The sequence below is a fragment of the Orycteropus afer genome, unplaced genomic scaffold (genome assembly GCF_000298275.1).
Source record: "Orycteropus afer afer isolate SDZICR_OR568_19922 unplaced genomic scaffold, OryAfe1.0 scaffold00034, whole genome shotgun sequence".
NCBI classification, from domain to species: domain Eukaryota; kingdom Metazoa; phylum Chordata; class Mammalia; order Tubulidentata; family Orycteropodidae; genus Orycteropus; species Orycteropus afer.
In genome coordinates, this window is record NW_006921621.1 from 17,854,732 (window position 1) to 17,874,820 (window position 20,089).

Sequence of the window (20,089 nt, forward strand, 5' to 3'; positions counted from 1 at the left end):
TTGTGTATTCCATCTGGCAAGGTTCACATGTTTCGCCACCATTTATGTTGTTGAAAAATGTATTTGTGATGAATAAGTCATTGGTTTTGAAAAATTCTGTGATGCAATCTCCAGTATCATTTCTATCATCAAGGCCATGTTTCCCAACTACTGATAAAGTTCTTTGTTTCCAATTTTCACATTCCAATCACTAATATTTATCAGTACATCCTGAAAGAATGTTTGATCAATTTCAGACTGCAGAAATTGGTAAAAATCTTCAATTTCTTCATTTTTGGCTTTAGTACTTGGTGCATAAATTTCAATAATGGCAGTATTAACTGGTCTTCCTTGTAGGCATATGGATATTATCCTATCACTGACAGCACTGTACTGCAAGATTGACCTTGAGATGTTCTTTTTGGCAATGAATATGACACCATTCTGCTTCAATTTATCATTACCAAATAGCAGAATTTATGATTATCTGATTCAAAATGGCCAACACCAGGTCATTTCAGCTCACTAATGCCTAGGATATTGATCTTTATCTATTCCATTTTGTTTTTAACAACTTCCAAATTTCCTAGATTCATACTTCATATGTTCCATGTTCCGATTATTAATGAATGCTTGCAGCTGTTTCTTCCCATTTTGAGTCATGCACATCAACAAATGAAGATCCTGAAAGATTTACTCTACCCATGTCATAAAGATCAACTCTACTTTGGGGAGACAGTTCTTCCCTGGTAGTATTTTGAGTGTCTTTCGACCTGAGGGGCTCATCTTCATGCACTATATGAGACAACATTTCACAGCTTTTCATACAGTTCTCTGGTAATATATCAATGTTTCACTACTGTTCATATGGTGTTTAGTGCCCAGTTTTTTCAGAAATGACTAGCCCTGTCCTTCTTTCCAATCTATCTTCATCTGGAAGCTTCACTGAAACCTGTCCACCATGGGTGACCCTGCTGGTATTTGAAATACTGGTGGCATAGCCTCCAGCCTCTCAGCAACACACAAGCCACCACAGTACAACAAACTGACAGGAATCTAGTCACCAATCATGGAGCAATTGGGAAGTCTCTACTCAATATTATATTTATAGAAATCTCTTTGACCCACAGCAATGAGGTGCATCTCCAAAGTGACAAGAGAGAGATGGAGACAGAGAGGGGAATGTCAGGAATGGCCCGACAGGAGAGGCTAAAGAAATTGTGAAAGTCTCTTCCTTCTTTGGAGGTTAAAGAGCTCGACTGCTAACTGAAAGGCTGGACTTCAGATACATCAAAAGGTGCATTGGAAGAAAGGCCTGGGGGTTTACTTCTGAAAAATCATCCATTGAAAACCGTATGGAGCACACAATTCTACACACATGGGCTCACCATCAATTGATATAATTCATATTGAAGGCTATAGTCTTTGATCTTCATCAGTAAATGCTTCAACTCCTCTTCACTTTCAGCTAGCAAGGTTGTGTCATCTGCATATCACAGGTTATTAACAAGTCTTCCTCCTATCCTGATGCTACATTCATCTTCATATAGTTCAGCTTCTCAGATTATTTGCTCAGCATACAGATTGAATAAATATGGTGAAAGGATAAAACCCTGACATACACAGTTCCTGATTTTAAACTAGTCAGTATCTTCTTGTTCTATTTGAATGACAGTCTCCTGGTCTATGTACAGGTTCCTTATGAGCACAATTAAGTGTTCTGGAATTCCCATTCTTTGCAGTGTCATCCATAATTTGTTATGATCCACACAATTGCATGCCTTGGCATGGTCAATAAAACACAGGTAAACATCTTTCTTGCTTTGAGCCAAGATCCATCTGACACTGGCAATGATATCCCTCATTCCATGTGTTCTCTTCTGAATCTGTCTTGAATTTCCAGCAACTCCCTGTCAATACACTGCTGCAACCACTTTTGAATTGTCTTCTGCAAAATTTTACTTTCATGTGACATTAATGATACTGTTCAATAATTTCTACATTTTGTTGGATTTTATTCCTTTGGAGTGGGCACAAATATGAATCTCTTCCAGTCTGTTGGCCAGATAACTGTCTTCCAAATTTCTTGGCATAAACGAGTGAGCAACTCCAGCACAGCATCTGTTTATTGAAACATCTCAGTGGGTATTCTATCAATTCTTGGAGCCTTGTTTTTTGCAAATTCCTTCAATGCAGCTTGGACCTCTTCCTTCAGTACCATTGGTTCTTGATCATATCTTATTCCCTGAAATAGTTGAACATTGATCAATTCTTTTTGGTATAGTAACCCTTTGCATTCCTTCTGTCTTCTTTTAATTCGTACTACATCTTTCATTATCACAACTTGAGGCTTAATTTTTTCTTCAGTTCTTTCAGCTTGAGAAATGCCGAGCATGTTCTTCCCTTTTGGTTTTCTAACTCCAGGTCTTTGCACATTTCGTTATAATACTTTACTTTGTCTTTCAGAGTTGCTGTTTGAAATCTTCTGTTCTGTTCTTTTATTTCATTTCCTCCATTTGCTTTAGCTATTCTCTGTCCAAGAGCAAGTTTCAGAGTCTCACCTGACATTCATTTTGGTCTTTCTTTTCTTTCCTGTCTTTTAAATGACCTTTTGTTTTCTTCATATGTGGTGTTTTCAATGTCATCCCACAACTTGTCTGGTCTTTGGTCAATTTCAGACTGCAGAAGTTGGTAAAAGTCTTCAATTTCTTCATCTTTGGCTTTAGTGGTTGGTGCTTAAATGTGAATGATAGTGGTATTAACTGATCTTCCTTGTAGGTGTATGGATATTATCTTATCACTGACAGCATTGTACTTCAGGATAGATCTTGAAACGTTCTTTTTGATAATGAATATGACACCATTCCTCTTCAATTTGTCATTCACGGCATAATGGAGCATATGATTGATTCAAAATAGCCAATACTAGTGTATTTCAGGAGCTCTGGTAGCATAGTGCCTAAGGCACTTGACTGCTAGCCAGAAGGCTTGCGGTTCAAACCCACCAGCCACTCCTCAGAAGGAAGGTTGGGCAATCCTACTTCTGTAGTGATATTGCCTCAGAAACCCAAGGAGGGGTTGCTATGAGTCGGGGCCGACTCGATGGCACATAACAACAACAGTGTATTTCAGTTCATAAATGTCTAAGATATTGATCTTTATGCATTCCATTTCATTTTTGACAACTTCCAAGATTCCTAGATTCATATTTCATACATTACACATTATGTTTATTAATGAATGTTTGCAGCTATTTCTCCTCATTTTGAGTCAAGTCCCACCAGCAAATGAAGGTCCTGAAAGCTTTAGTCTATGCAGGTATATGTGTATCCCAGGAACACACAGGCCACCACCATATGACAAACTGACAGATAAATGGTGACCATAAAGATTTACAGCCTAGGAAACCCTATAGGGCAGCTCTACTTTGTCCTATAGGGTCATTATGAGTTGAGACTAATTTGATGGCAGTGGGTTTAGTTGGGTTTTGCTTTTACTGTGGATTCTTCTTCCTGGCATCACCTTCAGGACAAACACATACTTGGTCACTCAGCAGAGCAGAATCCTAGGCCTAAGTTCAACAAGGGATGCCTCTACCCTGGCATCCAGACAACTACTTCCAGCACTGAGGCCCTAAGTCAGTCTAATGTTCCCTCCTCTCTGGTCTTTCAGCTCCCACAACTGAGAGAAACACTCCTCTGATGCATCTGTCCAACATTCTCAAGAGTGAAATCATTTTAGCAACTGGCCAAGCCCCCACCTCTAGCCCTGATGCACCATTCACCATGGACATGACCCTGCTCACACCTGGACTCCTCACCTTGACCAGGCTCTTTCCCTCCACTGCCCCACGGACCATTAGACCAACCTCCATGGCAGGCCACAGCTTCACCAGAAGCACCACCACCATGGTGCGCAGGAGGACCATAATGTCCCGGACAGTGACTGAGTCTACCATCAGTGCCCAGGCATCCTCTCCTGGCCCAGCACCCATCTCCACCAAGTCTGGGTCCCCAAGCACCAGATCACCCACCACAAGAATATGTCACACCAGCAAATCTGTTCTCAACAAATTATCCCCCATCAGGTACTGGGGGGTCTGGGGCTGGATGACCCTTTCCCAGATATGGCAATAACTCTTGGTGCTTGAATAGACCACAAGGTGCAAATCTTATATCAGACCTGCCCTTCACTCCCCAGAAACTCACCTGGGGCTGTTGCTGAATGGGAGGGAGGATGAGAGGTAGGAAATGGGAAGGTGGGATGGAGAGTGTGACGTAAGGGATGGAGGAGGACATGAAGGCAGCAAATGGGATCACCTTGAAGACTCTGGGAATGGAGAGGGGAGAGGACCAGGATCAGACTGAAGAAATGGGAAATGAACTACTTACCTTTGAATTTTCTGATTCATGGCAACCCCATGTGTGTCAGAGTATAACTGGGTTTTCAGTGGCCAGGCATTTCTTCCAAGGTGTCTTTGGGTAGACTCTAACCACCAGGCCTTTGGTTAGTAGCCTAGTGTGTTAACTGTTTGTACCACTAGGAGATACTTTAATTTCGGTTCGCCCAGAAACAGATCCTGAGGCAACGATTTGTGTGTATGTTGCTTACATGGGAGGGGAGAACACTGGAAAGAGGGTGGAGAAGTGAGACAGGAGGCAGCCAACAGAGTGTTTAATCCAGCTGTCACAACTGTGGGCAAGATAAGCCAAATCCCATTTAGGAAACTCTGGGATCTAGTGTTGAATACCACCTCAGAGGTGTTACCCCTAAAGGACAAGGGAGCTTGGGTATTGACACACCAACTCTTGTTGGTCATTGGTGGAGGACTACCTGCTATGTGGGTAGCAAAGAGAGCTCCAATGACAAGGGAAAGACCTCAAGCCAAACACAAAAGGAGGTACAGGGGAGCAGTGTGTGCTGAAGTGATAAAGTGATACGGGCAAGAGGATGCGGGGAGAGCACTCACAGCATTCACTACAGAGGCCAGAGGTGGGAAGAGGTAGCCTCAGTACCAGTGAGGAGAATAAGGACCTTGATTTCTTCAACCACAAACAGGGGTCTCTAGAATACTTGTTCTCACCCATGAGCAGATTAGAGGGCATAATGGAGGGGAGCAGCTGAGGTGGAGAGGTGCTCTCCTCTGCCAGGGGACTATGAGGACAAGAAAGGCCTTTGCTCCGAAGACTCTCTGGAATTGTCCCTGGGTCATTTCTGACTGACTTCTTCCTCTGAGCTCTGAGAGCCTCATTTCCTTCCTCCACAGCTGGGTCCCAGGAAAGAGAGGCCATCTCCCCTAGGAGGCAAATGCTATCAGGGTGTCTGATATTCTGGGTGGCATAGATCAGGTCAGGGAGGGGCTGAGGCTCACCTCCTGCCATTCTCCCATCTCCTCAGGCACCAGAACTCTGATCTCACTGTGCTTGCAGTAGTGCTGGCTTTTCTCCCCATCCCTGTGCTGGTGGTCATCTATGGACTTTGGAAGAGGAGACACATGGGCAGTGAGTAGAGTTCCCCTCCAAGCTGGAGTGCAGAGCACTGGGGCTTGACACAATGTATCTGTGACATCGAGTTCCCAAACAATGTATCCCTCAACTTGTGTCCAGTCGAGGACCATGAGGGTACCCAGAAGGGAGGAGGGAAGGCACGCAGGAACAGTCCCAAGAGATGGCCTGGCAGAAGCCATAGGGCTGGACCAGGAGCACTGGGAACTTTGAACAGGAGACTGTCCTTTTTTATTTCTCTCCCTGTCCCATAGGCTACAGCTTGTATGATGGTCCTGCTAGAGCCTGGAGGGACACACCCAGACCAGAGCCCCCATGGAAGCTGACTTGGTCTGAGACCACCTAACTGTGGAGAGGGGGCACTTCTTCCAGAGGGGCCTCAGGAGTCCAGAGGAGGAGTGAAGATAAGGACCCATCTGGACTGGAGTGAGGCTAGGGCATGAAGACGTGTGTGATGCTGAAACTAGGCATTCCCAGAAACACACTGCAGTCTGCCTGTGCCTAGGGCCAGAAGCCTAGCCTGCTCCATGGTGAACTCTCCTGGGCTTTGAGTGCTTTCCTGGGCTGCCAGGAATCTGGGAGGGGACCAGAGCAGGGCTCAGGCAGGAAGTCCTGGGAAAAGCCACCCAGAGGATCCTGCTCAGAGATGCAGACCCCAGCCCTAGCTGGACAGCAGAGAAACCTGAGAGTTCAGTTTTGCAGGTAGACTCTGAGCTCCATCTGCCCAAGAACCCCTTACTATCAATCTAAGGGGAGGGAAAGGTGGATAGTTAGAGCTGCCCTCTTGCCACCTGGAACCACTGTGTCATAAGTCCCCCCTCCAGCTGCTCTGTAAGCTTAGGGAAGAAAGCGTTGGGACTATAAGCCCCTAAAGCAGGGATGCTATAAGCCCTGCCCTGGAGACAGAACAGACTAGGCACTGGCAGCAAGGGATCCCAGAGCTGTCCAGGCCTCTCCCTGGGCCATGTGTACTCTGTGCTCTCACCTGCCTGGGGCTGACTGTCTCTCATCTCCTGGAAGCCCACCCTCCCACTGTTGCCACCTGCTCATGGCCCCTCCTGGGAAAACCCCCAAGGTGCAGGGCCAGCACCTTCCCAGACTGGGATGCAGAGGCTGAATTTGGGGCTCACTCTTACCCAATTTCCACACCTGGGATCCAGGTTTGAGCTCCTGGAGGGGACTGAGACCCTCAGCAGAGCCCAAACCAAGGGGCACCTGAGATCCTGGATCTGTGTGTGTGTGTGTGTGTGTGTGTGTGGTGGGGGGGTGTTTCACCTTGCAGACATTGGTGGGAAGAAAGAGTGCATGTCCTCCCCATCTGTGGGTTCACTGTCACCTGGGGAGGGAGGACCCACTTTTGACACAACAGAGACAACTAAGAGCGAGCCACAGCCTGGAGGGCAGGGAGAATGGAGTCCAAGTAGCCTCTGATATAAGGCCCAATGGAGAGAAATCTGTCTGCTGCACCACCGACCCATGGCTTATACTCTACATCTAATGCCCAGACCACTGGTCCAATGTTCAGTGGTGAAGGCTGGAGAATATGGACAGGGTTCTTCCACTGGAGAGTGGTGCTCCCCAGCCTGAGCAACTGAACAAGCACCTGGAATAGAGATGACATTTCTACTACCAGGCCTGGGTCAGGGAGCTCCCAGATGGGAGAGTGGACATCATGGCTGGAAGAATGACCCAGTCGGGGCCTCGGTGGGTAGCCGGCAGGGACTATTCCAGGATGGAAGTGTGGCCTGAGGAAGGGGTCCTGGGAATAGCAGAGAGAAGGCATTTCTTCCCTCTGTCCAGGAGAGGGCAGTAGAGGGAAGAAGTAAATTGAGGGAATAACAGATCTGGTCCCAGGACACACACACACACACACACACACACACACACACACACACACACGGTGAGACCTGTCTCCACCAGCAAACAACCTACGGAGGAGCCATCCTCCCCATCAGGAGGGCGTGGCCATCACCTTTGTATGTAGCTTGGAGGGGGTACTTAGCTAAGCAGGGACGCTCCACTTTGTTGTGATCCTCTGGCTGCATCTTGGGCAGCCTGTGTTGCCTTTGGGCGAGATGTCCAGTGGGAGAATCCTGAAGTGGGCCAGGGACTGGGATCCAGTGATGCATCTGTTACTGTGTGACCCTGAGGAAGTCTCTAACCCTATCTGGGCTTCATTTTTCCTCTCTGTGAAAGGGTACAATAATTCCTACCTCTCAAGATTGTTGTCAGGGTAAAATAAAATAACGTGAGAATTGTGCAAATAAGTAAATGCCTCAATATTGTTCTTCAAATTCATTTCCAGTTCTAGTATTCTGTTTTCCACATGCTACATTTAGTCCCTTGGGATCCTATTCTCCTGATTTGTCTTCTCTCTTCCCATGTTTCTTTCTCTCTGCATCAATGTTGGAGGTCCACAACTGAAGCCGAGTTGAATTATAGTTCAATTTCCCATTCTTTCTATGACTATCTCCCACCCTGGTTGGAGACAGATAAACAAGCATGATAACACCTTTCCTTAAAAGCTGAGTTAAATGGAAGCTCAATTCCCCACCCTTTTTATAATCACCCCCCACCCTAGTTAAAAACAAATGAATAGGCATGATAATGCATTTCCTTAAAGCTGTGTTTCAGAAACAACCCATGCTAATTTGAAATTGGTTAAAACTGCCTCAGATCAGTTTTGGCCTGCAGACATTCCCAGTGAAACAAACTGGAATGAAGACGCTGGGAACTGACATTTCACCCTGTACCTAAGCCCGAATCAGCTGATGTGAGGAAGTCCGTGTAACCCATCCCATGCGTCAACGCACTGAAAGAAAAATCCACATCCCTATAAATCGAGGGGAAGGAAGCCTCAGCCAATCCCCACCTAATTTACACCCAAATTGCTGAATTTTTTATGAATATGTGTAAGCCCCTTTCCTGAACTGTACAAAAACTGTGCCTCAACCCTAACTCAGGGAGTCAGATTTGGGTACTGGCCCCTGTCTTCTTGCATTGCTGCTTTGCAGTAAATAATTTTCTCTCCTCTTAATCACTCCTCGGAAGGAAGGTTGGGCAATCTACTTCCATAGTGATACTGCCTCAGAAACCGAAGGAGGGGTTGCTATGAGTCGGGTCCGACTTGACAGCACATAACAACAACAACAACAATCACTCCGTGTGTGTGAACTAATTCGGCCTAATTGCTCACCGGGCAGGAACTCACGTTTAGTCCGCTTTTATAACTGCAGCCCCTTTTAGAAAGCCCTATTGTAAGGAGAGTAGCATAGTGGCTAAAGCACTTGACTGCTAACCAGAAGGCTGGCGGTTCAAACCCACCGGCCACTCCTCGGAAGGAAGGTTGGGCAATCCTACTTCCGTAGTGATACTGCCTCGGAAACCCAAGGAGGGGTCACTATGAGTCGGGGCCGACTCGACGGCACATAACAACAACAACAACATTGTAAGGAGGGCCAGGGGTGGGTAAGGCAATGCCCTTGAAATCAAGGTCTGGGCTCAGATTCTCAGCTCAGTTCCTCATCTTTGTGTGACTTCTCTGAACCTGTTTTCTCCATGGCAAAGGAGGATGGAGGTGAGCTCTGAAGCCCTTCCCATAATCACTTTCTTAGGTGACAGGATGTACACACGGTCATGTGGGGCAGGACAAGCAGACCTCACACCCATGGGACACGCACACTTCCACGTGGGTCAGCCAATGAGCATGATGTTTACCATTCTCCTAAATGGCTGCAAACAGCATCTTTTACTCTGGACCAACAGGAGTGTGGTGGGTTATGTGCTTAGCTGCTTGGGGTGGTTGATTGACTCAGGGATGATGGACTTCTTTTTTAAAGAATTAAATACTTTTCTAAATTTTGTTTTATTTCTTTATAAAATCTTATCAGAAGTAGTGCAAATAGTGGTTATCTTTTCATCATATAATTTGTGATATGGAGCAAGTAGAGCTCTGGTAGCATAGTGCCTAAAGCACTTGACTGCTAACCAGAAGGCTGGCGGTTCAAACCCACCAGCCACTCCTCGGAAGGAAGGTTGGACATTTCTACTTCCGTAGTGATACTGCCTCGGAAATCCAAGGAGGGGTCGCTATGAGTCGGGGCCGACTCGATGGCAAATAACAACAACAACAACTAGCATATTGTCATATACCTTTTGAAGTCTGGATCAGTGTTCAAAATTTTATCCTTTTTTCACTTTCAATGTTGTAAAATATCTCCACAAATTTATTTAATGTGAAATTGTTCACCAGCATTACTTCTAGGATATCTTGATGTATCCTTTTTGTTACAACCACTTGTCTCATTTATGTCAATAAGCTCACCTTCACTAAAGTGATTGATTTTTTTTTTTTGACATTTTTCTAAGATAAAATTCATTGAAAGAATTAAGTTTGGGATAACTTTATCTCCATATCTTCCTAAAGCTAAACCATTAACCCACTGTGGTTGAGTGGATTCCAACTCAGTATAGGATGGCCCCTATGTTACCAAGTAGAACTGCTCCATAGGGTTTTCTTGGTTGTAATTTTTTTTTTTTTAAATTTTTACTGTGATTTAGGTGAAAGTTTGCAGAGCAAATTCATTTTCTATACAGCAGCTTATCCACATTTTGTTTCATGACATTGACTGCAATTCCCCACAATGTAACAGCTCTCTTCCCACTTCCTCCTGTAGTTACCTCTTCCCTGTATCCTTCCCTCCCATGCACTCTCGTCCCCACCCCCCCACACCCTCAGCTATCTTCTTGTGCAAACACTGCCCTTCTGTTCTCCCACGACTGATTGATCACTCCAAAGAGTGTATCTACCTGATGTAAATGTTTACCCCATTTGCCTGTCTATTGTTTGGCTGGAAGCCACAGGAATGAGTTCAGTTCCAGACTTAAAGGTTAACTAGGGGCCATAGTCTCAGGAGTCTCACCAGGCTCTACCAGACCAGCAAACCAGGTCTTTTTTTTTTTTTATGATTTTGAGTTTTGTTCCACATTGTTCTCCCACTCTAAGGGATGATGGACTTCTTGTCCAGATGCTGAGGGTAGTGAGGACAGAAGGCCTTAGCTTTCAGGTGCCTTGAACAAAGACTCAGTTGCAAAGAGCTACCTCACCAAGGTCAGAACCCCTTGACTGGGTAGAAAAGCTATGCACTGCCTTGCCAATTTGGGGACATTCTGAAAATTCTTATCTGTAGAATCTTCACAAGGTGGCTTAAGCTTCCTTTTGACTTATCATGCACCATGACTTCTACTCAATCCTGCTGGTCCCTTCCCTCCTAAGGTGCTAACCCCAGCGCTTTGAGCCTCCTGCATCAATCACCATCTTGGAATTTGCTCCCCAGAACTGACATGTAATGCTGAGTTTGTACAGTATGTCTTCTTTCCTTTGTTGCTTGCCTATTAACTATAAACAGCCAGTGAAGATAGATTTTCTGTAGCTCGTCTAACAATATATTTACATTTACCATATTGTAATGACATTTGTTTTTTTAAATGCATTTTATTGAAATATAATTTATATACAGTGAAATACACAAAACTAAAGTGACATGGGAAGCTCTGGTAGCATAGTGGCTAAGACACTTGCCTGCTAACCAGACGGCTGGCGGTTCAAACCCACCAGCCACTCCTCGGAAGGAAGGTTGGGCAATCCTACTTCTGTAGTGATACTGCCTCGGAAACCCAAGGAGGGGTCGCTATGAGTCGGGTTTGACTCGACGGCAAACAACAACAACAACAACAAAGTGACATGTGTCAATGCATTTTTTTCTTTCTTTTTTTTTTTTTTTTGCAGTGTTCCCTCCCCTCACCTCCCACCCCTGGCAACCAACAAAGAAAGTTTCCCTCCATATATATTCTGGTTACCTAGTGCTGCTCTGACAAGAAATATACCACAAATGGGATGGCCTTAACAAACAGGAGTTTATTCTTACAGTTTGGAGGCTTTAAGTCCAAATTCAAAGTGCCAGGCTTTAGAGGCTGAGTAAAAGCCCCTCAACCTTGGGGACCAGCTCTGCCTCCTGCTCCCAGCCTACTGGAGCTAGAGGCTTTTCTTCATTCAGACAGCTGTTGGCTGCTGAGCTGAGAAACCCCAAGGTTGACAAGTAAAAAGGTGTAGTCCCGACGTTACCACACAGCAGGCCATTGACTTAAGTCCATTGTAAGTCCCAAGGTCGGCAGAGCAATAGCAGGCTACTGAGCAATGACATGGCTACATGCAGGGTCCAAGTGTGCCATAGGCTAGAGACCTTTCTCAAAGCTTCTCCTTATATACAGGAAGCAGACCACATACCCAAAGGCAGCTACTCAGCTGCTTGTGGTAGATTCCACCATGGAGTTGATTATCAGTCTCATCATGGGGAATACTACATCCAGCTGCCCAGCCACTCAACCAGGCCCAGCCAAGTTGACACAAAAACATGACCACCACAATATATAAACCATTTCTTGACCCCCCACAGCAACGAACTAATACTATATTTGTCCTTCTGTTATTGACTTACGTCTCTTAGCATAATGTCCTCCAAGTTCATCCATATTACGTGGTGTTTTGTAGACTCTACATTATCCTTTAGTGCTGCATAGCATTCCATATGTGTATGTACCATAGTTTGGTCATCCACTCTTCTGCTATAAATCTTAGAGATAAGATTGTAATTACTGTCAGATATGAAATTATTGGCAAATATGAATTTGTTGCTGTCATTTTTGTTACGTGCTTTCTCATGGTGTTGATTTCTTTGTTCTATATAATTTTCTATGATGAACTTATTTGGTTTATGCATCATGTTATCATTTCCTTCATTGCTATTTAGTATTTGCTGAATATTTATGTTGGTCCTCTTTTTTGATGTGAAGATTTATCATTTTTCTTTGAGGTTACCCCGTGATTTATAGTTTTCTTCTCAAGTTTAGAACAGCCCATTCTATCTTATAGTTGTCTTGACTTCCCTGCCATCTAGAAGTTCTGTAACGACACAGTTTTTTCCCTCTTTTTGGTTTGTAGTTGTCTTCATTTGTCAATTGATGCCTCTGGTTCCCTGTTTACAATCTTGTAGGTTTCTTTACTTTGGATACTTCCATAACTGAGTTGGTTTCTGGGTTATATCATCATGTGTGTTAATGGTCAGCTGTTGTTGGCTGTTGTTGCTTCTCTGTCCAAAGTACTCCCTTTAGCATCTCTTGTAAGATTGGTCTGGTTTTAACAAATTCTCTTTAATTTCTGCTTCTCTGGAAATGCCCTAATTTCACCATCATATTTGAGGGACAATTTTGCTGGGTACATAATTCTTGGTTGGAAATTTTTCTCTTTCAGTCTTTTATATATATATCATCCCATTGTCTTCTCACCTGCATGATTTCTGTTGAGAAATCTGTGCTTAGTCTTGTTGGTTGCCCCTTGTAGGTAACTTTTCATTTTTCCCCATGCTACTCTTATGATTCTTTCTTTGTCTTTGGTTTTAGTGAGTTTGATGATAATATGTCTTGGTGATTTTCTTTTGAGGTTTATCCTGTTTGAGGTTCATTGGACTTCCTGAATGATATATTCTCATCTTTCATCATACCAGGAAAATTCTCTTTCAACAAATCTTCAACAATTTTCTCTGTATTTTTATTTTTCTCTTCCTGTTCTAGAATTCTGATTACTTGTAGGTTATTCCTTTTGATGCTATCCCACATGAACCTTAGGCTTTCTTCATTTTGTTTTTATCTTTTTTCTGATTGATCCTTTTCCAAAGAAGTATTCAGGTATTTATTTACCTTCAGTCTCCCTAATTTCTATCTTCCATTGATTCAATTCTACTCCTTTGCCCATTCAATGTCTTATCTATTTCTGAAGCTTTAGTACTAATCTTCTGGATTTCTGTGTGTAGATTTTGTATCAGTTCTAGTTTTTCATTTATTTTGTCATTTTGTTCTTATATTGTCTTTTGAAATTGTTCTAGGGTTTTCTCTGTGTTTTCCTTCATCTGTCTCTTAATTCGTTGAAGAAACCTAAATATAATTCTTTTGAATTCCTTATTAGGGAGTTCCAATGCTGCATCTTCCTCAGGGATGTGTTTTGGGTCTGTATCCTGGTCCCTTGTTTCTCCTGCTTTATCTTGCTTCTTTGTGTGGACTGTGATGCTCTGTTGTCTCCGAGGCATTGTGACGTTTTTGTGTTTATGTTTAATTGGTGATTATATGTTGGAGTGACTTGCCCACAATTTTCATTTTCTTTGTTTTGTTTGTATGTTATCTATGCAGGCAGGGTACTGTGCTGTGCTTCTCTATTCACTAGCTGACAGCACTTATACACTCACCACCTGTCTCCTTTCCTGTTGTCATCCTCTCATATGTCCCTGCTGACCTTGACAAACAGAGCCTATTCTTAGGTCCCTGGAATCCAAATGAGAATGCTATCACTTTAAAATCCAAAATGGCTGCCACTTGTAAAGATTAAAAATGGCTGCTTCCTCAGTCACTTTACATATCCAAAATGGCCACTGCTCATAAACATTCCAAATGGCTGTGCCCTTGGTCACATTGAATAACCAAAATGGCTGTTGCATGTAAACAATCAAAATGGCTGTGCCCTCTGGACAGCGGAAAGTCAAAACTCAGGTTGTCTCCCTCTTTGCTGTTTCCCTTCCTAGTCACAGGCTACCAGCCCACATCCCTGCAGCCTTTGATGACAGGGCTGATCCCCAGGTCAACTCTCAGGTCCCAACATCACTTGGAAATATTCAGGCTGTTGGTCCTGTCAGAGTAACTATAGTCCGCAGCTCCGACGGTCTCTGTACTCACTGTTTCTGTTCAGGTTTTTCCACTAGTTGGTGCCTAATCCACTTCTGCATAGCTCCTTTCAAATCTCAGGGCTCCAGGATTATCTTCTGTATCTCTGTCAATTGGTTTTTCTTTTCTTTGTTGAAGAGGGTCTGTGTTGCTTGTCTGCCTATTCCTCCATCTTACCAGAAATCTGATCAATGACATTTATTTTTAAAAATATGCTTAGTTAATATCTTTCAACAAATGCTTGTGGAATGATTATGGTGGCTAGGAACTGGGGTTACTGACATTATCTGGGCCTGAGATGCTCTTCTTCCTTCTCCCACCCTACACCTGTCTATCCCCTTCTGCCCTCCCCTCTGGTGAGCCTGCTAAGCTCACTCTTTGCTCCCAGGTTTTCTGTCTCCCATTTATGCCAGGGATCCTTCCTGCACTTCTATTGTGGTTCCTCTCTCATACTCCCTCCAGTCCCTATGGAACTGTTTGGAGAAAAAAAACACAACACTGGCCATCACATGGCAGCCTGGCCATGAGGCTTGACCACCCTTGGACACCAATGGGGCTTAAGGTCCTGGTCAGACTTCTCAGTGCCCCCTGATGCCAACACCCACTTCCAGCCCATGTTTTACTTGGGAGAAGAGAAAGTTATGGCCGAGGAGGAAGTGGTATTATGGAGTTGAGAGAGAGAGAGAGGAACAATCATTTTTATTTCACCATTGTTTCCTACTAGCCTTTCACAGCTTTGCAGCATGAGGAGATAACTAAAAATGAGGAAGAGGCTGGACACAGAGTATCTGAGAAGAATCACAGAGTCCCCTGGATCTTCAGTCCAGCCCCAGGCTTGAGGTTGTTCTAAACCCAGTTGTAGATCCTGCAGACAGAAGGTCCACACAGAGGCCAAGGCCTCTTGTTTCCTTCCCAGGTGAGGTCTTGCCTTCCTCAGCTCTTTCATCTCAGACACGCTGGGGTTGTGAGGCTGAATCTGACACAGCTCCTGGTTCCTTCTCCTCAGGGGTTTCCCTGTTCTCTAGCTTTCCTGCCCCCATCCCAGCTGAAGAAGAGGATTCATGGCTTGGAAAGGCACACATCTGCTGGCCCTCATACTGGTGGTGCTCCTAGCCTCAGGTGAGGGGCAAGGGGACAGGAACAGCACCAGAGGAGGGAAGGAGGGAGAAGTGAGGTGGTGGGTGAAGGGGGCTACAAGGAGGAGAAGGAGAGGAGGGGCAGGGTGGTACTGTGGCCAGAGGCCAGCTCTGGGCACATTCTGGCTGTTGGCACAAAGGGAGCTTCCAAGGGTGGCCCCCATCTCACAACCTTGCAGTGGAAGTTGGGCCAAGCTAGGCCCCCTGACCTGAGGGTTCATTCTCAGAATCCTGGGAACAGAGACCAGTGTTGCTGCAGAAACTAGAAGGTGAAACCATCTCCTTGAAATGCCCATACCGGATCTCAGAAGATTCAAACAAGATGAAAACCTGGTGCAAGAAAACATCGGAAAATGTGTGTATACGATTAGTCACCAGCTCCAGGTCCCAGGCACAGGAATCTCGGTACTCAATCCAGGATGATCGTCGATCAGGCTTCTTCAAAGTCACCATGACTGGGCTCAGGACAACAGACTCTGGATTCTATTCTTGTGGAACCTACAATTCTTTGATGTCAATTGTCTACACTCTCAAAAACTTCCATCTGATAGTATCTCAAGGTGAGTTCTTTCCTTTTTCGTGTATGGATCTCAGACTCTCTGAATCACAGGATGTTAGAATTGGAAAGGACCTTAGAAAAATTTTCCTCCTACCCTCCTGTTGAGGGACAGTGGTTGTTCAGTGCTAGAATTCTCACCTTCCATGCAGGAGATCTAGTTTCGATTCCCAGCCAACGTACCTCATGTACATACAACCACTACCTATCTGTCAGTAGAGGTTGTGTGTTGAGGCTAAACAAGTTTCAGAGGAGCTTCCAGACTGAGATGGGGCTAGGGAGAAAGGCCTGCTAATTGACTTATGAAAATCAGCCATAGAAAACCCTATTCATCACAGGGGTCTGATCTGTTGTTGATGATGGGGATGTCAGAGGCCGACTTGACAGCAGTTAACACAACAATAACAACACTCTTATAGCAAAAAAAAAAAAAAAAAAAACTGGGGCACAGAGAAAGGGCCTTGCCCAAGGTCACCCACTGGTTAATGGCAGAACCAGCACCAGCCTCAAGCCTATTGACTTTTAGTTGATACTTCCTTCTATATCACATGAATTCCTCTTAACATTTTTGTTGCTGTTCACAGCCTCCTTGGTATATTGGCAATGATCTTAAAGCACAGCTGGCTCAATGGTCCATTTCTGAGCCTTCTTACATTTGACCCTAACCCCCAACCTTCTCTCAAAGGGATGAACTACAAGGTTGCTGAGTGTGGTCAAGGAATGTGGACAGACAAGGACATACCTGGGTAGTAGGGTACAATAAGACTTTGAGAGTGAGGCAAGGTGGTGTAGCAGCCTAGGGTTCAGCAGTCCTGAACCCTCATCCTAGACCTGCCCCTAACAGTTGAGAAACCTTGAACTGCAGAATGGGAAGTTTGGTGTTTTCATTAACCCTGAGGCCCTCAGGTATTTCACCCGAAGGCTGGAGAGTTGCAAAGCCTGCCAACGTTTCTCTGTGATGGTCAGGGCTTAAATGGCACCTTCTCAGACGTTCTCTCTGCTCTGACCTTGCCCAGACAATTGGTCATCTAGAGGACCCAGATCAGCTTCTTGGTTATTCACTGCCCAAGCTTTGTCTCAATGTAAGGCACAGGGCTAGGCTCTGGAAGCCTTGAGATCCAGTCCTGTGCTGGGGGAGACCACAGCCTGCTCAGGAAGACAGACATGTAAATAAAGGGTTATGATAGAGAGTGGTAAGTAGTGTATTAGAAACATGTTAGATGGAGGCCCAGCAAAGGGAGGTATCAGTTGCCTAGAAGACTCCATAGAGGTGGTGATACTACTTGGACTTTGTTGGATAAGCAGAAATTTATCCAGGGGAGACAACAGAAGTGATGGTGGGAGGTATTATAGGTTAGAAGTGCATTCAAAATCAATGAAAACAGAAGAGACTGTAGATCTACCCTTTATACAATGACATTGTGACACCTAATCTAAAGCCTCTCTCACATATTCTGACATTCATTGTGCTAGAAATACAACACTCAGGAAGATGTCACCATTCATTTGCAGGGAGTCTGATGCTTCTTTAGAGTCCTTTCCTGGCCCAGGGCCACCAGTACGCCCTCCTGCTCAAGGCTGGGCTGGAAGTGGGAAGCCCTGAAGTGTGGGGCAAACAGGTGGGAGTGCTCCCCTCACTGTTGTCTCTTACAGTTTCAACCCCATCCACCACCAGGAGCACTGTGAGGATCACAGTCCGAGCCTCTGTCACCAGCTTTGCCACTGACAGGTACTGCTACTGCCCTTGTCCTCCCAACCTTCCATTTCCTCCCACCCTTTGCCCCGTACCAAACACCCTCACCTACGCAGGAAGAAAGGCCTGTACTTCCAAACAATCAGCCATTGAAAACTCTATAAAGCACAGTTCTGCTCTGACACACATGGGGTGCCATGAGTCAGAATCTTCTTGAGAGCAACTGAGAAGAGAAAAAAAAAAAAAAAAAAAAACCAACAAAAAGCTACACTGTCATAGATACTGGCTCTTGTGGGATAGAGTGGGAGTCAAACAGGTCACTTTAGGTCACTTATATCTCTCAGTCTCAGTTTCCTCATTTGCAAAATGGAACTAATAACACTCTCACCTTACAGCAGGGTTCCTCACCCTTGGTACTATTGATAATTGGGATTAGAAAATTCTTTCCTGTGGGAGGATGTCTTGTGCATCATGGATGTTTAGCAGTATCTGTCTTCTCTACCCAGATGCCAGTAGTAGTACCTCTGGCCTCGCCCCTGTCAGAGACAACGTTCATTGGAGACAACAAAAAATATCTCCAGATATTATCCAATGTCCCCCAGGGGGCAAATTACCCGTGGTTGGGGGCCACTGCTTACAGAGTTGTTGTGAGGACTAAATGAGACTATGGGTTCAAAGGGCTTAGTACAGAGCAGGTGTGTGACCAAAGCTGCTGCTTTTACCTCTTTGCCACTTCCAGCCCTTCTCTTTCAGTAAGAGCAGAAGAGCTACTGCAGAGTCACCATGGTTCTAGGGAAAGGGCACACTCTGTGTTACTCTGTCCCATGCCTGACTTCTTTTCTACCCCTGTCTGGTGGTTTCCAGGCTCCAGCCACTGTAACTGGTGTGATAGATTTTTCTCTTCTGGGCTTTGCCCTCCCCAACCCTCTCTCTCCCCAGCATCACTGTGGATGATGAATGCTGAGCTCTTGCAAACCACAGTTTCTTGCTTCAGGAGATTAAACCAGAAACCCAGTGGTGCTGGTCAACTGAGCTGAGAGGTGTCTCTCTCCTCTTTGACCAGTGAATCCCCAAACATCTTCTGTAATAAGTGTCTGCTCTGAATCAAAAAGGAGCTCTGGTGATGCAGTGAATAAGGCATTTGGCTGCTAACCAGAAGGTCAGTGGTTCCAGCCCACCAGCCACTCAGCAGAAGGAAGATGGAGCAATCTAATTCCATAAAGATTTACAGTCTCAGAAACCCAATGGGGCTTGCTATGAGTCAGAATCAACTTGATGGCAGTGAATTTGGTTTTGGTTTTCTGGGTCAAAAATACCAGAAAGATGTTTACCTGTGTTTTATTGACTATCCAAAGGCATTCAATTGTGTGGAAGATAACAAATTATGGATAACATTGTGAAAAATGGGAATTCCAGAACACTTAATCATACTTATGTGGAAGCAGTACAAGAGGCAGGCATTTGAATAGAGTAAGGGATTATTGCATGGTTTAATTAAGGAGCTCTGGTGGCATACTGTCTAAGGCATTTGACTGCTAACCAGAAGATTGGTAATTGAAACTCACCAGCCACTTTGTGGAAGGAAGACTGGGCAATCTACTTCTGTAAATATTTATCACCTCGGAAACCCAAAGGGGGTTGCTATGAATCAGAATCAACTCAATGGCAGCGAGTTTTGTTTTCTTGGTTTTGCATGGTTTAAAATAGAAAAGGTGTGTGTCAGGGTTGTATCTTTCACCATACTTATTCAATGTGTATCCTGTACAAATTATCCAAGAAGCTGAACCACATGAAGAAGAATGTGACATCAGGATTGGAGGAAGACTCATTAACAAATTGCAATATGCAGATGATGCAACCTTGTTTGCCAAAAGTGAAAATGACTTGAAGCACTTACTGATAAAGATCAAAGACGGCAGCCTTCAGTATGGATTACACCTCAATAGAAAGAATACAAAAGTCCTCACAACTGGACCAATAAAACATCATGATAAATGGAGAAAAGATTGAAGTTGTCAGGGATTTTATTTCACTTGGTTCCACAATCAACACCCACGGAAGCAGCAGTCAAGAAATCAAATGACATACTGCATTGGGCAAATCTGCTGCAAAAGAAGTAAAGATGTCACCTTGAAGGCTAAGGTGTGTCTGACCCAAGCCATGGTATTTTCAATTGCTTCATATGCATGGTAAAGTTGGCAGTGAATAAGGAAAGTTGAGGAAGAATTGATGCTTTTGAATTAAGGTGTTGATGAAGAGTATTGAATATTCTGGACTGCCAGAAGAATGAAAAAGTCTGTTTTGGAAGAAGTAAAGAAGTATATCCAGAATGCTCCTTAAAAGTGAGCATGGCATGCTCGTGGATAGGAAGACTGAACATTGTGAAAATGTCAGTTCTACCCAAAGCAATCTATACATTCAATGCAATCCCAATCCAGATCCCATCAACATT

The 20,089-nt window shown here is 44.5% G+C and overlaps 1 protein-coding gene across 1 annotated transcript in view; it reads left to right on the forward strand.

The window, feature by feature from the left end:
- TREML2 (triggering receptor expressed on myeloid cells like 2) overlaps nt 1–20,089 on the forward strand; it is a 42,878-nt gene that overhangs the window by 8,047 nt on the left and 14,742 nt on the right. The window contains 3 exon segments of the mRNA XM_042780336.1: nt 3,652–4,066; nt 5,377–5,600; nt 17,598–17,673. Coding sequence (XP_042636270.1) covers nt 3,652–4,066; nt 5,377–5,600; nt 17,598–17,673 — 715 coding nt within the window.